General features: G+C 48.6%; 1 protein-coding gene across 1 annotated transcript in view; it reads left to right on the top strand.

Annotated features, from left to right (window-relative positions):
• The first annotated feature begins 671 nt into the window (after positions 1 to 671).
• Positions 672 to 17,588, top strand: part of bicc2 (bicaudal C homolog 2) — a 35,539-nt gene continuing 18,622 nt past the window's right edge. Inside the window, exons 1-6 of the mRNA XM_056291363.1 lie at positions 672 to 972; positions 2,220 to 2,266; positions 2,736 to 2,805; positions 2,972 to 3,051; positions 3,886 to 4,047; positions 17,447 to 17,500. Of these exons, the coding sequence (XP_056147338.1) occupies positions 672 to 972; positions 2,220 to 2,266; positions 2,736 to 2,805; positions 2,972 to 3,051; positions 3,886 to 4,047; positions 17,447 to 17,500 (714 nt within the window). The remainder of the gene's footprint in view (positions 973 to 2,219; positions 2,267 to 2,735; positions 2,806 to 2,971; positions 3,052 to 3,885; positions 4,048 to 17,446; positions 17,501 to 17,588) is intronic.

Raw genomic sequence — 17,588 nt, 5'->3', positions numbered from 1 at the left:
GCCTATATGTGTGATTCGGTATGACTGCGTTTCTATATGACTTTGTGTGTCTGAGTGGGTGTTAAGGAATGATTTTTTTTTGCCATTTTTTGCATGTGTGCTTGTGCGTTCCTGTCTTGTCTTCTCACAGATCTTCTGTAGCTACAAAATTTGAGGACACAAAGTAGGATTCTAGGGTATTTACTAAGAGCAGAGTGCAAGTCTCTGTGCTAGAAGTAGTCCATGAGAGAGAACATACGCACACCACAGTAAGAAACTCAGCGACTTCACTCTATACATCCCTGGTCAGAGAGAAGATAGAACACTGCAAGGCCATAACGACAATTCTTTTGACTCTACACCAAGGCATCCTATCCTAATAAAGCATGACTAATTTGTGTATATTAAGAGAGAGAAAGCACACGAGTTGAGAGAGAGAGAGAGAGAGAGAGAGAGAGAGAGAGAGAGAGAGAGAGAGAGAGAGAGAGAGTGTGTGTGTACAACAGGGTCTTGCACCAAATTGAGTGAGGGGGCGGGGGATATAAAGAAGGGATGGGGAGTGGATGTTTGTTGCCCCTATCTCCCCCATTTTTCTCTCTCTCAGTCTCCTTGGTCACATACACACACCACACAGACACAGACACATCACACACACATGCAAACACACTCTGTGACGAGGGCTCAGTCTTGCTATGGCCACCACTGCTGAGGAGAGCTCTCCCGTCCTGGCCAAGGCAGCACCACAGCAGCCTGACTTTGAACCTAGCTTAGAACCCAGCTCAGCACCAAAACCTAAGCTCGGCAAGACCCAGACACAGCCCGAAATCCTGTCCCTGCATGACAGAGAGGAAGAAGAGGATGAGGAAGATGAGGAAGGAGGAGGAGGAAGTTCAGGACAGGGGCAGGACAATGCAAGAGAACAGAGTTCAGACCCAGAATGGGTGGAGGAGCGGTTTCGTATCGATAGGAAGAAGCTGGAGACAATGCTGTATGGTGAGTAGGGCCAGGCGGGTCACATCCTATATAAGACATTAAACCTTAAAACGGTTATTTCATAGAAACCAAATGTGACTTCACTGCACTGAGGGTTTTTTTTTTTGGATTCACCCCAGCTCTGCTGTCAGTAGTCTATTCTGCATTCAGCACCACCAGGCTTTTGCTTCTGTTCAGTTCATGATGACAACCATGGCCTCCCGGTGGGGTTCTGACATGCAGCTCGTGCTATCAACCCGACCCTGTGTGGCTCTCCAGATGTCTACGCTCTGTTGTCACAATCAATAAAAACACCACCTGATAAACTCCTGCTCCTGTATCACAATGACTTATGACCTGCAGTGGTTTACGCGTTCAGAACTTTTTTCGTTATTATCATTCCCATCCGGGGAGCAGAGGTTACTGTGCGTGGTGGTTATCACTGCTTGGCAGGTTTATGATGAACATCTCCTGCATTACTGGGCTGGCTTCTTGTTGACAGCACACCACTAGCTGAGAAAGTGGGTGGCATTTGTCTTTTCATCCTCACCAAGGCTGGAACTCAGCTCTGACAACAGTTATTTGATTATATATGTGTGTCCGGGGCTGTTTTAGGAGCCAGAGTCAGACAGTAAATAAGCCGACCTCAGTCAATCCCATTCAGATGGTGATTAGCATGTGAGTGTACTCTGACCATGTAAGATGGCACTTGAGACTTAAGGTCCAGGTGCAATTATGAGGACTGGAAGAAGATGGGGTTTTTATACCCTCCTTAGTGTTTGTGCAGTTGTTATTTGACTGTTGGTTGAGAAGAAGGACATCTGCGTCAGTGAAATGCCATTGACGTGGTTAGCTGTCTCTAGGCTAGTTTGTGGCCCCCCTCACACCTCCCCATTCTCTCCGCCCCATACTGTTCCCTCTCCATTCCTCAGCTCTGGCCAGTGTAACCCCTAGCAATGAGGGGGTGGGCAGGGGTATTTCTGGGGCTCCCCTTGTACCCTGTAAATGTCACCGCGAAACCGATGGCCAAATGTTTACGTTCTTGGCTACCTCTTGTTCCACTTGCTCTGCAAAGTTCAGCCTGGCCACTGTTTAAACGTGGACCCCAGACAGATGTAAACCTTTTAAAACTCACAAGAACAATGCTCACCTGCCCACAAGTGCAACAATCAATACAAAATTATATAAATAGGTTTTTTTCCCCCAATTTTTTGGATACTTAATATATGAGGTTATATGTTTTGCATGAACGCTTATCTCTTTTTCAGCTCCAAAGCAAGGGGATGGTTTGACAGGCGAGGAGTTCTTCGAGAAAGTAAGCAGTTATCCTCCTCCATTCAATCAAGTTTAGCATAAATAAAACGCTAAGAGATGCAGCTATTAAGTTCTCTGGTCATCACCCATAAGGTCACCGTACAGATCTGTGAGTGTCTCTCAGTATTTCAATGTGTGGTTCTGTGGTCTGAGCTCAGTGGTTGTTGTTATGGCGGGTGTGATTGCTGTCTTTGAAATGCAAATAAACCTTTATATTCTTGGGTGACGGAAACCAGCTTTGTATCTATTGTGTATCTATTGTGCGTATGTGGATAGTGATCTTTTTCCGCGTGTGTGTGTGTGTGTGTGTGAGAGAGAGAGAGAGAGAGAGAGAGATGTGTCCTCTCGGTATGTGATGACCCACTCCCACAGTTAGATGCATCACCCGTCACTCTTCTTCACAGCAACCGATTTACGTTGTTCTGTGTTTTCTTTCTCGCGCTGTGGGTTCATTGTCTGTGGTTCCGCAGGTGATGAAAGAGACTGACACTCAGGTGAAATGGCCATCCAAACTGAAGATTGGAGCCAAATCAAAGAAAGGTGACAAATTTAAGTGATATTTCGAACAAAGGCCACCTTTTCCTGGGTCCTTATTTCAATAAATTCGACCCTCTCTGTGAAATGTATTCAAAAGCAAGGCATGAATCTACATGACATGACAATACTGTAACTCCCCTGAGTGATGTACCCCTCCTTTCCCACCCAGACCCTCATGTGAAGGTGGAGGGGAAGAGAGCCAACGTATTGGATGCCAAAAAGAGGATTTTAGCAGTGCTAGAAACCAAGGTGAGTGGGTGGATGCCTGGTATATGCAGTCTGCCTGTATTTTCATGTCAACAGCCGTGGACCCATTCATACTTTTACAGGCATGCTGCAACTCTGCTGTATATTGCCCCACCCCCCAAATGAAACGTTTGTCCAATTCGAGCTGTTCTGCAATAGTAAATGTATTTGCACATGGGTTAGATGTCAAAAAGTATATTGATCGGGCATCCAGGTGGCGTGGTGGTCTATTCTGTCGCCTACCAACACGGGGCTCGCTGGTTCAAATCCCCATGTTACTTCTGGCTTGGTCGGGCCTCCCTACAGACACAATTGGCAGTGTCTGCGGGTGGGAAGCCGGATGTGGGTATGTGTCCTGGTCTCGTTGCACTAGTGCCTCCTCTGATCAGTCGAAGCACCTGTTCGGGGGGGACTGGGGAGAATAGCATGATCCTCCCACGCACTATGTCCCCCTGGCGAAACTCCCCACTGTCAGGTGAAAAGAAGCAGCTGGCGACTCCACATGTATCGGAGGAGGCATGTGGTAGTCTGCAGCCCTCCCCAGATTAGCAGAGGGGGTGGAGCAGCAACCAAGACAGCTCGGAAGAATGGGGTAATTGGCCGCATGCAATTGGGGACAAAAAAAGGGGGGGGAAGTATATCTATCAATCAAAACCCTTTTTTATAGAACACACTTTGCACATTAAAATGCAATGCAATGCACTTAACATTATGTCAAAGTGCAGAGTGTGTAGTTGTCTGACCTTTTCTTGTTGCATTTGTACCCATGAACCTCTGAAATTTGGCATGAATTGAAATCGTATGTAAACACATCAAATCATTATGTTTACGTACCAGGTCAACAAGGTAACACTAAAGATGGATGTGGCTCACACTGAACACTCCCATGTAATCGGGAAAGGTGGTGGGAACATCAAAAAGGTGATGGAGGTCACATCCTGTCACATCCACTTTCCTGACTCCAACCGCCACAGCGCCACAGGGGAGAAAAGCAACCAGGTAAGTGTAAAAAAAGAAACCTTCGTGTGCAGGTAGTTGCCTGTTACTCATCGCTTAGTAAGCCTAGTACTGTCAGTTAGTATTGGTTTCTTTTCTTTTTTTTCAAAAATGTTTTTATTTATTTTTCATCACATTGCAGAATAAGGTGCAAAAGCCAGCATTCTTATACAATGCATGACACTATAATATAACAAATATATCTTCCTCCCCTCCCCTAGACACCACCCTCCCTCCAACCCCACACAACCTTATTCTCTCTCTTGTATTAAAAGCATTAAATTAAAAAAAAATCATACCACAATGTTGATACATGTCACAGCCTCTCTCCCTTGACATCAAAGCAATCGCCCGCTCTCCCTTGACATCAAAGCAATCGCCCTTGACACCTGCTGACCCCCCCTTCACCCCAGTACACCAGCTGGCCATCAAAGCAATCGCCCGCTCTCCCTTGACATCAAAGCAATCGCCATCACCCTTAAAAAGCCTCCACTGTGGACCAGTCTTCGCTGGAACGTCGCCATTCATGGACTTCTACCTGCCAGTCTACCTGCCACTGAGTCAACTCCTGCTCTACCCCTGAGATCGGTCACTTCAATAAAGACTTGATTTCTTCCCTTACCTGGTTGTCCCGTCTGCTTTTGGGTTCTTTCCTGATATGTGACAGTACGTTTCAGGCACTATGGACCCAGCAGACCATTCCACCACAGACCTGACCACGGTCTGCCAGGCTGTAGCCAACCAGGAATCGGTCCTCGGCCAGCACAGCCAGGTGCTACAGGAGATGGCCGACGCCCTCTGTGAGCTCAGCTCAAAGATCTCAGGAATCCAGACCCAACTTAGTGCCTCCGCTAGCCCAGGACCCGCCCCTCCAGCTCCGCCACCCTCAGCGCCATCAACTTCGGCTAAGGAACCATGGGTTGCCCCGCCCGATAAGTATGATGGAGATTTTGGACTTTGTCGCCCTTTTTTGATGCAGTGTGAGATTGTGTTTAACCAGCAGCCCCAGTCATATTCCAAGGATGGAGCCACAGTCGCTTACATCATGGGTCTTCTCCGGGGAAGCGCTCTAGATTGGGCTACAGCGGTGTGGGAGATGCGGGCCTCCACTTCCTCATCCTACGCTGAGTTCACCGCTGCTTTTCGCCAGGTTTTTGATCATCCCTTGCGGGGAAAGGATGCTTCAAAAAGACTGATCTTTCTCCGCCAGGGTTCCCGCAGCGTCGCTGACTACTCAGTTGAGTTCCGTACGCTATCAGCGGAGAGCGGATGGAACGAGTCCCTCCAGGCCGGGTTTTCCAACGGTCTAAGCGAATCCATAAAGGACGAATTGGTTTCCTACCCCGAGCCTGGAGGGTTGGAGGAATTGGTTACCCTGGCCATTCGTGTGGACAACCGTCTCCGGGAGCGGAGGAGAGAGAGGACGCGCCGCTTTCCTGGTCACAACAACTTTCCGCCACACCTCCAAACTCTGGGGGCCGAGCTCGCTCGACTGAGGCTGCCGTCCTCCGAGAAAGCCCGAGGCGTGACTCTTCCCCAGCTTCGGAGCCGATGCAACTCGGCCGTTTCCGGCTCAACCTGGAGGAGCGTCAATGCCGCATCACCGAGAACAGCTGTTTGTATTGTGGTCAGCCTGGTCACTTTCTCGCCTCCTGCCCTCATCGTCTGTCAAACTAGCAGGCTCACGAGGGAGGAGGACGATCCTCGTGAGCCCAGCTGTCTGCCCTCTGTCTCCTCGTCCACGTACCCAGTTGCAAGCTACCATCAGTTTTAAAGGTCAGTCCACTAAACTTTTGGCTCTAATTGACTCTGGAGCTGATGAAAGCTTTTTGGATGCAAGTGTTGTGAAGCAGTTAGGTCTTGCCACTGTGAGTCTGGACCAGCCTCTTGAAGCTAATGCCCTGGATGGACGTCTCCTGGCCCGGATAACCTCTAAGACCGAGCCTGTGCGCCTCCTGTTGTCGGGAAACCATCAAGAGGAGTTAAGTTTTTTTGTTATCAATTCTCCATTTGTTCTCATTATACTTGGTCATCCCTGGCTGGTTAAGCATAGTCCCCATATTGATTGGTCATCGGCCAGAATTTCAAGTTGGAGTCCCGGCTGTCATGCCATATGCCTCCAGTCTGCTCTGCCTCAGTCTGTCCCCTGTCAGGTGTCAAGCTCTGAGACCTCTGACCTGTCACTGGTGCCTCCAGAGTACCATGACCTCCAAGCCGTGTTCAACAAGCAGCAAGCTCTCTCCCTGCCTCCTCATCGCCCCTATGATTGTGCTATTGACCTGCTGCCGGGCGCTCCCCTCCCCAGCAGTCGTCTATATAGCCTCTCCAAGCCTGAGCGGGAGTCCATGGAGAGGTACATCAAGGACTCCTTGGCGGCTGGTCTTATTCGCCCTTCATCGTCACCCCTTGGTGTGGGGTTCCTTTTTGTGGCCAAGAAGGACTCGCCCTTCATCGTCACCCCTTGGTGCGGGGTTCCTTTTTGTGGCCAAGAAGGACAAAACCCTCCGGCCGTGTATTGACGATAGAGGCCTCAATAACATCACAGTCAAGAATAAGTACCCTCTGCCCCTCATGACTTCTGCTTTTGATTCTCTCCAGGGAGCCACAGTGTTCACTAAACTAGACCTCCGCAATGCTTACCACCTGGTCCGGGTTCGAGACGGAGATGAATGGAAGACTGCCTTCAACACCCCCCTGGGGCATTTTGAATATCTGGTGATGCCGTTTGGTCTCAATAATGCCCCAGCTGTCTTCCAGAGTCTGGTCAATGACGTCCTACGTGACATGTTCGATCGTTTTGTTTTTGTTTACCTGGGTGATATCCTGTTTTTTTCCAGAGACCTGTCAGAGCATGTCATGCAAGTCCGCCAAGTCCTCCAACGGCTTCTGGAGAACCGTCTTTTCATAAAAGCAGAGAAGTGCGAATTCCATGCCCCTTCAGTCACCTTCCTGGGCTACATCGTGGCTGATGGGCAGGTGAGAATGGACCCCGCCAAGGTCAGAGCGGTTCTTGAGTGGCCAAGCCCGACCAGCCGTAAGCAGCTTCAGAGGTTCCTCGGTTTTGCCAACTTCTACAGACGGTTCATCCGCAATTACAGCCGCGTTGCGGCCCCACTAACCACTCTTACCTCCACCTCCAGACAGTTCCTGTGGACCCCTGTAGCAGAGGCAGCTTTTCAAGCCCTCAAGCACTGCTTCACCACAGCTCCTATCCTCATCCAGCCAGACCCAACCAAGCAGTTCGTTGTAGAAGTGGACGCCTCTGAGATTGGGGTGGGGGCGGTCCTTTCTCAGCGCTCCAGTGAGGATGGCAAGACACACCCCTGTGCCTTCCTGTCTCGCCGTCTCTCCCCAGCTGAAAGGAACTATGATGTGGGGAATCGTGAGCTCCTGGCGGTGAAATTGGCACTGGAGGAATGGCGACATTTTCTGGAGGGGTCTGACCTTCCTTTTATAGTGTGGACTGACCATAAGAACCTGGAATACATCCAGTCAGCAAAGCGACTCACCGCGCGCCAAGCCAGGTGGGCGCTCTTTTTTGGTCGTTTTAATTTTTCTTTGACGTACAGACCTGGCTCCAGGAATGCCAAGCCCGATGCTCTGTCTCGTCTGCATGGGGAGGAGTCTGAGCCCAAGCTCCAACCTGACACCATCGTTCCCTCTACCTGTGTGGTTGCGGCTGTGGCTGTCACCTAGAACATTGAAAGGGAGGTCATGGCAGCACAACAGACTCAGCCTGACCCAGGTAACGGTCCCCCTGGGCGCTTGTTTGTTCCAGATGCTGTCAAATCTAGTGTGTTGCAGTGGGTTCCCTCTTCCAAACTTACCTGCCATCCTGGAGAAACCTGGACCCTAGCCTTCCTCCGTAGGCGGTTCTGGTGGCCTTCCATGACGGAGGATACTGGGTCTTTTGTTTCTGCCTGTCCTGTTTGTGCCCAGAATAAGCCCTCCACTCGGGCCAATGCCGGTCTGCTGCGCCCCCTGCCTGTTCCACACCGTCCCTGGTCGCATCTGTCCTTGGATTTCATCTCTGGTCTGCCTGCCTCCGACGGTAACACCGTTGTACTGACTGTTGTTGATCGCTTCAGTAAATTTGTCCATTTTTTGCCCTTGTCTAAACTGCCTTCAGCTCGAGAGACTGCGGATCTGCTGGTCAGGGAGGTTTTCCGGGTCCACGATCTTCCCCGTGATATAGTGTCTGACCGTGGCCCCGAGTTCACTTCTGCGGTCTGGAAGGCTTTCTGCTCTGCCATCGGTGCCACCGTCAGCCTGTCATCGGGGTTCCATCCTCAGACCAACGGCCAGGCCGAGAGGGCCAACCAGGCATTGGAGACTGTTCTCCACTGTCTGGTGTCTGCCAGCCCATCCTCTTGGTCCTCACAACTTCCCAGGGTAGAATATGCCCATAACACCTTGCCATCGTCTGCTACTGGGTTGTTCCCTTTTCAATGCCTTTATGGCTATCAGCCCCCCCTTTTTCCTTCTCAAGAGGTAGACATTCCGGTCCTATCTGTCCAGGCCCATGTCTGTCGGTGCCGTCGGACCTGGCGGCGAGCCTGTGCTGCACTGCCCAGGGCCTCCGGCCGTTACCAGCACTTGGCGGATCGTCATCGCACCCCTGCTCCGGACTACTCCCCCGGTGACCAGGTATGGCTCTCTACCAAGGACCTACCCTTGAAATCGGACGCTAAAAAACTGTCCCCCAGGTATATTGGTCCCTTTTCCATTGTCAAAGTCATTAACCCCTCTGTGGTCCGTCTGAAGCTGCCCCGCACTCTCCGGGTTCACCCTTCCTTCCATGTGTCCTGCCTCAAACCTGTCTCTACCAGCCCTCTAGTTCCCCCGGCCCCCCAGCCCCCACCTCATCGGATGATCAACGATCATCCTGCTTACACTGTTCGTTATCTCCTGGACTCTCGTTGCCGCGGTTGCGGCCTGCAGTATCTCGTTGACTGGGAGGGATATGGCTCGGAGGAAAGGTGTTGGGTCCCTCGTCGCCTTGTCCTGGACGCGAACCTCATCCGGGACTTCCACAGGACGCACCCTGATGGGCCTGGTAGTTCGCCTGGTGGCGCCCCTTGGAGGGGGGGTACTGTCACAGCCTCTCTCCCTTGACATCAAAGCAATCGCCCGCTCTCCCTTAACATCAAAGCAATCGCCCTCTTTCCCTTGACACCTGCTGTCGCCCTCTCTCCCTTGACATCAAAGCAATCGCCCTTGACACCTGCTGACCCCCCCTTCACCCCGGTACACCAGCTGGCCATCAAAGCAATCGCCCGCTCTCCCTTGACATCAAAGCAATCGCCATCACCCTTAAAAAGCCTCCACTGTGGACCAGTCTTTGCTGGAATGTCGCCATTCATGGACTTCTGCCTGCCAGTCTACCTGCCATTGAGCCAACTCCTGCTCTACCCCTGAGATCGGTCACTTCAATAAAGACTTGATTTCTTCCCTTACCTGGTTGTCCCGTCTGCTTTTGGGTTCTTTCCTGATACGTGACAATACAGAATACAAAGTGCAAATCAAATCGATGGTACCTTAGCAAAACATAAAAGTAACTACAAAAAATATAACATTACATCAAGGTTTTAGCAGTATGTTAGTGGTGATTAAGCCTCCATCATGTTCCGGGGTCTACCATAGTGATAGAAGTTAGTCTGGGTTCCCCAACTGTGGAAGCTCTTCTATGTCTTTTTTTTAATAAAGTCACTGAATGGTTTCCATATCCCTTCATACTTGTTCAGTTTATTTTTTAAAAAGTAAGTTATTCTCTCCATTGACATGCATTGTGCCATACACTTGATCCAAGCTCCTATTGTAGGTACTGTCTTTCTTCCAATTCAGCGCTATCAGGCGCTTTGCCTGTAGTATAGCAAAATTGATAAATGTGTACTCTCTAGCTCTCAGATTAAGGTCTGTTGGATATAAGTGTAACATAATCATTGTGGGGTTTAATGGAATATTTACAGATAAAATGGTTGTAATTTTATCCATCACCTCCCTCCAAAATTTCCTGATCTTGTCACATTCCCAAATACAATGTATAAATATTCCTTAAGCCTCACTACATTTAAAACATGTATCAAGTATATTACTGTTGTACCTGTGTAGCTTAACAGGGGTAATGTAGGTTTGCATTAGCCAGTTGTATTGAAGTAATTTTAAATTAGTGTTGGCTGTTTGTGCCTGTGCTTCCTTACAGGCTATGACCCAATTGTTTATAGAAATGTCTGTTTTTAATTCTGCCCACCAATTTGTTGGTGGGCGTGGCTTAAGTCAAGTTTGGAGAACTTTTTTCCTTCCTCTAATGTGCTGAAAAGGTCACGAGAAAGGTGCTGAAGAGTGGACATGAGAAAATGATTGTAATCTAACAAAAACAGCTAAAAATATACAAATTGTATATCTATTATTTAATTGTATTTTGCTTCATGCTAACCAGTACACTTGAATCAGTGGCTTCAGACACTGAAAACATTACTGACCGTTTTTATTATGCCTCCTTGTCCCCTTTGAATGTTGTGGACTCAAACTTAACACCTTCTATGGAATGACCCAAATGCTAACTAGATGGCAAGACTGTGTAACCTACTATGAAATGGCAAGGAAAGTATGAGCTGCTTTTGGTTACAGTCGATTTGAGTTTTGATGGCATCCCAGGGGAAACAGGTTAAAAACATACACAACTGGCTAGCTATGTCTTACCTTTGCCATTATGAGGTACATCCCTCCGCTGTGAGCGTAGCACCGCGACTCTGTAACCCAACCAGCAACAAAGAACTGGTAAGCATCCAGACTTTTGTGTGCTTTTAGGTCAGCACCTGTGTATAGGGACACTCCGTTGGTAACATAGTGGTACAGATCGTGTGGATTGAACTCGGGCAGACTGGACGATTTTGCTAGATCCGTGAACACATTGGTAGGAAGAAGGTACGGGTCGGTAGCTAACCCTGCTATCGCTAGCTTCTCCACATATCGCTCTTTGTGCCGTCCTACAAGGTGACTCACTTCACGGGACGACTCCACAACATTACTCTGACTATTGGTGGCCATCACTTAAATGTAAACTATAATAGCTACTCATCCGTCGCAATATTTTGTTTGTTTTTGTTGTTCGCTTTTGAATTTCCCGGTCTATCACTTACTGCCGTCCGTCATGGCGCAGTCTCCCTCGTCACGTGATAATTGTGACGTGTCTGCAAAGGGTGAATAGTGAGGAGGCGTTGTTCACTGTTAATTTGTAGTCACCGCATATCCTGACCGAACCATTCTGCTTGAGAACAGGAACGATGGGCACCGCCCACTCAGCGTACTTGACTGGCGATATTATGCCCTCCTTCAACAGTGTGTCTAGCTCTTCTTCCACCTTGGCCCTCATGGCATATGGGACAGAGCGCGGACGATAGGATTTGGGGCAGGCTGCAGCAGACACGTGAATCGTTGCTTTCATGCCTTTCAGCATGCCTAATTCTTTTTTGAAAACGTCCTAATTTTTAATGAGCACCTCCTGTAATGTCAGCGCCTCTGTTCTCATGTGCTTAATTTCATCCCACTTCAGCTTTATGGCCTCCAGCCACCCTCTTCCCAGTAAACTAGGTCCTGCACCTTTCACCACCACCAGGGGTAATGTCTTCACTTGCCGTGCATAGTTCACTTCCACTTCTGCCACACCAATAACACTAATTTTCTCCCCAGTGTATGACTTCAGTCTGAGTTTGGTTTGTTTTATTTGTGGGCGTTGTTTTGCTTCCCACGTCTCTTCGAACTTGCTCTCGTTCATTACGCTTACGCTGCAGCTCGTATCAATTTCAGAGTGTACGGTTTTCTTATTCACCTCAATATTCACTTCAAAAGGCTTCACTCTCTGTATTGCCGTGTCTGTTTTAATGTAGGCTAACGTGAATGCCTCCTCTGATTCGGAGCCATCATCACCGTCATCTGCTCTCTCTCGCACGTTGTGTGAACGGTGTGGGCGCGGGCCTCTGTGCTCCGGTCTGCGCTGCGCTCTGGGTGCTTTATTTTCACTGGCGCGCACGCCCTCCCTGCCACGATTGCGACACGCTTTGGCGATATGCCGTATTTTACCACAACAGTGACACTTCTCATTTTTAAACTTGCACTCGGCTGCACTGTGCTGTTTCCCGTGACATCGGCAGCATTCCCCCTGTGTCTGGTAAGTGTTTTCCGTATGTCTCTGACTCACTGCGTTGCTCTCAGTCTTCACTCGGTTACATGCTACTACTTTAGCTTGCAAGTCTTTAGCGTTCCTGCTAGCGGTTTCTGCAGACACAGCCATCTTGTATGCTTTCTCGAACGTCAAATCTGTAGAGTTGTCCTCAATAACTCCCTTGCCGTCGGCATACACTTCGAACGACGTTAGCCACCTCGTCCATCTTGGACCCAACGTGGCTGGCTCGGCGAAGCAGGCAAAATTCTGAATGTTGAATTTCGCCATCCTACCTACTTAAACTTGGGTCTTTATCTATCTAAATGAGTACGGTCGTTATCCTCGTCGCCAGTGTTGCGTCTGTCTGTCTGTCTTAATACTGTAACGATTACGGATGAATAGGCTCGGTAGCCCTTGGCTAACGGGTCGGACCCTTTAGTCGAGCGATCAGCGATGTCTCCCGCGATGCGGGTTCGCGTCCCGGTCGCGGCAGTTCCTGTGGTTGCCCCCCGAATTCACTACAATACATTCAGTAGACAGCGAATTAAATCATACTCGTGACACAGACGTATTCAACTTTTTGCTTTCTTTATCAACATACAATGCGTCTTCTCATGACGTACTCACGGGTGTCAAACAACTAACCAATAAAAGACATCGATCACATGGGTGCACACTGCATACTCAAAGACTATGATTGCTAAGGCCTAACGGAGGTGCTCGATTAATACACGTGAACTTTCAGCTGCATTGGAAATGTATATAGGTTAAAATCCATCAAAATCACAAATTTATAGCGGTAACATAAAATGTTGGCCTCTTGAAAGCTACCGGGATAGACTTCAGAGGTCTTCCAAGTTGTATTGAATAAAAACGTTCGCATTACTTTCGATAACAGACTGTTGGAGTCAATTACGCATAACACGACACGTGGTGTCAGAAGAGGGATTGCAGTAAGGAGTGAACTTTGTGACAGCTAGGGAGAGCTTTAAGTTAGTTAGTCGTAGGTAATACCTGCGAATGACGAGATGTCCCAAGACAACAACGCACAGCCTCCCCAGTTAGCAGCTAACCCTGCTAACACACCTCCTAGCGCAACATTCACAATTCAGCCTCCAGAAGCGCTCGACTATTCAAAACCCCAAGACTGGGAAAGATGGATAAGGAGGTTTTAGTTCACAAGCTAATCAAGTGAACATATTAGCCTGCTGCATGGGAGGTGATGCAGATGACATACTGCGGGGCCAAGTTTTAACCAATGCAGAGAGACAACAGCACAGCATGGTAAGAGACACTTTCGAGAAATACTTCGTGCCCAGGAAAAATATAATATATGAGAGGGCAAGATTCAACCAGAGTGCAGCTAGCTAATGAGACTGTAGACTTTTTTTTATCACTGCAGAAAACTACAGCTATGGCGCACTTCACAACGAGTTAATCAGAGACCACCTTGTAGTAGGACTGAGAGATGCCGGCCTTGCCGAGAGAATGCAGTTGGACAGAGATTTTAAGATAGAGAAAGCAGTCAACATGGCAAGGCAGTCGGAAGTGATAAAAAGACAGCAAACGAACCTCAGAGGGGAAACTAAAACCGAAATTGATGCAGTGACAACAAAGAATAGAAAACAAAAGCTACCCACACCAAAAACAGGGTCAAAAAGAAAAGCACCAGCTGATCCCCAAGCATGTTACAGCTGTGGAAAATCCCCAGGCCATGGAAAATAGCAGTGCCCAGCCATAGAAGTGACATGCCATACATGTGGAAAGAAAGGGCACTACAGTAAAGTACGCAAATCTGGCAAAGCAGTGCACACTGTAGAAACTAGTGAGAACTAGTGAGAACTAGAACACAAACCCATGGTATGCAGATCTGACTCAGAAACCATAAAGTCAGGTTTAAAATAGATACGGGAGCTGATGTCTCCATCATTCCAGCTCAGACATACTACACTATAGCAGAGACAGCCACCCATTTGACTAAAACGGACAGACCACTAGTCGGCCCAGGAGGTAAGCCACTTCCTGTTTTAGGCAGGTACACTGAGTCACTAGGCAAAGGTGAGCTAGTGATCCAGGAGGATGTGTATGTCATAAAATACTTACAAATTGCCTAGTTAAGCAGACCAGCTAGCGTGAAACTTAACTTCGTGTCCAGGCTAGACAGTGTAGACAAAGCTGAGATGGAAGAGGCATATCCAAAACTGTGCCAGGGCTTAGGAATGATGCAGCAGCCATACACTATTAAGCTCAAGCCTGATGCCATTCCTTTTTCCATGGCAACACCAAGATGTATCCCAATCCCTTTACTGGTGAAAGTGAAGGGGGAGCTTGAAAGAATGGAGTCAATGGGAGTCATCTCCAGAGTCAAAGAACCAACAGAATGGTGTTCTGGTGTGGTCCCGGTGCCAACAAAGAATGGCTCTGTGTGCATTTGCATAGACCTCACCCACCTCAATGAAGCAGTATGCAGAGAGAAATACATCCTGCCTTCAGTTGAGCAAACGCGTGGATCTCTCGCAGGAGCACAAGTCTTCAGCAAACTAGACGCAAATAGAAGGTTTTGGCAGATCCCATTATCCCCTGAGTCAGCACCATACACAACATTCATAACTCCCTTTGGTTGTTTTTATTTCAACAGACTGCTGTTCGGCATCGCGTCAGCCCATGAACACTTTCAGCGGAGAATGTCCATGATCCTTGATGAGCTGCAGGGAGTAGTATGTCATATGGATGACATTTTCATCTGGGGAAAAGACCAACAGGACCACGACACCAGACTTCACACACTGTACTCCACAAGCTCCAAGGAGCTGGCGTCACACTGAACATGGAGAAGTGTGAGCTAGGCAGGAGAGAAGTGACGTTCCTGGGCCATATCCTGTCAGCTGATGGAGCGCAATCAGACCCAGACAAAATAAAGGCAGTCAGAGAGATGAAGGAGCCATCCAATCAGGTGAAGTCTGCAGCTTTCTAGGGATGGTCAACCAGCTGGAAAAATTCATCCCAGGGCTGGCAGAGAAAGACAAACCACTGAGGGACCTTCTCTCAAAGAAAAATCAGTGGGTTTGGAGCTGTGCAAGACAAGCATTCGACCAGCTTAAAAAATGATCTGACATCACCTCCGGTCCTGACACTCTATGACCTCAACAAGGAGCTGAAACTGTCAGCAGATGCTTCATCATATGGACTTGGTGCAGTCCTCCTACAGAAGGAGGGGGAGCAGTGGAGGCCGGTTGTGTACACGTCACGCTGTATGACCGAGACTGAACAGAAGTACGCACAGGTGGAGAAAGAGGCACTAGGACTGACATGGGGGTGTGAGCGCTTTAGACTTCCTGATTGGCCGACATTTCTCTCTAGAGACTGACCACAAGCCTCCAGTTAGCCTGTTGGGTCACCAGGCTCTAACTGAGCTTCCTCACAGAATCCAGCGATTTCGACTCAGATTCACGAGGTACAGCTACTCTATCTCTCACACTCCTGGTAAAGCCCTCCACACCGCAGACACTCTCTCACATGCACCTGTCAGCCCAAGCACGAGTCTGAATGACAGAGACAAAGACCTAATGGAAGACACTAACATCTATGTAGATGAGGTGATAAATAGCCTGCCCGCCAGCTCAACATATTTGGTACAACTGAGAGAACAACTGAAAGAAGACGGTGTTTGCTCGGAGGTCATCTCATTTACTCAGAGTGGATGGCCTGACTACAGCCACCTCACAGGTCCAGTGAAAGCCTACTTGCCAGAAAGAGCTATCCTTACTGTGCACGATGGATTGTTGCTAAAAGGGTCCAGACTAGTCGTTCCCACAGCGATGTGCAACTCTGTCCTAGAGGCTCTACACGAAGGACATCAGGGGATGACAAGGTGCAGAGAGCAGGCCAGAGAAACCGTATGGTGGCCTGGCCTAGGCAGCCAACTGAACGAGCCGGTGAGAAACTGCACAACATGCATAAAGGAACATGCCAATCCAGTGGAGCCATTACTGCCCAGTAAGCTTCCGGAGGGACCATGGCAAAAAGTGGGTGCGGATCTGTTCACCCTCAACAACAGCAGCTATCTTCTAGTTGTGGATTATTATTCAAGATTTGTGGAAATTGCAAAATTAAACCCAACACGGTCAAAGGATGTGATTGTACATCTCAAATCCATCTTCTCCAGACACGGTATCCCCAAACTTTTCTACGGTGACAATGGACCTCAATTTTCTGGTTGACACTTCAAGGACTTTGCAGCATCCTACGGGTTCAAACATGTCAAGAGTAGCCCTAAGTTCGGCCAAAGCAATGGAGAGGCAGAACGCCACGTCCAGACTGTAAAACAGCTACTAAAGAAAGGCAGAGACCTATAACTTGCTCTGTTGACCTATAGAGCTACTCCAATGGCAAACGGCTACAGCCCCGCACAATTACTGATGGGACGGAGACTTCGTACACCTGTGCCCCAGCATCCTTCTCTACTTGTCCCTGCTCTTTGTAATGGGGCCGCCGTGGCAGCCAGAGAAAGAGAGAGGAGGTGAAAGGTAACTCAGGCGTTCAACAAAAGACATAGAGTGAGGGACTTAAGTCAGCTCACACCTGGACAGTCAGTGTGGGTCACTGATACCAAGTCTCAGGCACTGTGGTTTCGTCTCACTCCACACCTCGTTCATATCTAGTGGACGGCCCTACAGGCACCATCAGGCGAAACAGACACCATATCGTCCCCTTGCCTGAGACAGCACCTCAGCCACAGACACCCAACTCACCGGCTCTGCCAGTCACCCCAGACCACACTGAGTCTCCAATACAGACTCCAAAGACAGGCATGCCCGTCCCTACCAGGACTAGGTTTGGCAGAGTGGTAGTAAAGCCTCACAGACTGGATTTGTGAGCACGTAGAGAAGTGAGAAAGTTTTATCCTTTAATGCTCCAGGCGTTATGTGAAAAAAAAAAGCTAAGTTCAACATGGCTTGCCAAGTTAATGTGAGATATGCAGAGAAATATATTGACTGACATTTTTATTGGTTTGTTGTCTGATATACTTTTGGTACAGTCTGCACTTTTTTTCTTAGAAAGGGAGATGTGGAGGAATCAGTTAATACCGCAAGGGACTTTTATTTTGAAAGCTACCGGGATAGACATCAGAGGTCTTCCGAGTTGTATTGAATAAAGACGTTCACATTACTCTCAACAGACTGTTGGAATCATTTACGCGTAACACGACATTTGTCACTTTTGTTGGTTTGTGTGCAGGTCTCCATCGCTGGGCCTATCGAAGGAGTAGAGGCGGCGAGGAGGAAGATAAGAGTGAGTGGTTAATGTCAGCTCAAAAATTGATTTTTATGGGCCTGGGAGCACAGCTTCAGCACTCCCGTCAAGACACAGATTGAAATAA

Source organism: Lampris incognitus, chromosome 1, assembly GCF_029633865.1.
Source record: "Lampris incognitus isolate fLamInc1 chromosome 1, fLamInc1.hap2, whole genome shotgun sequence".
Classification (NCBI taxonomy): Eukaryota; Metazoa; Chordata; class Actinopteri; order Lampriformes; family Lampridae; genus Lampris; species Lampris incognitus.
This window is presented reverse-complemented; position numbering and strand designations above follow the sequence as displayed.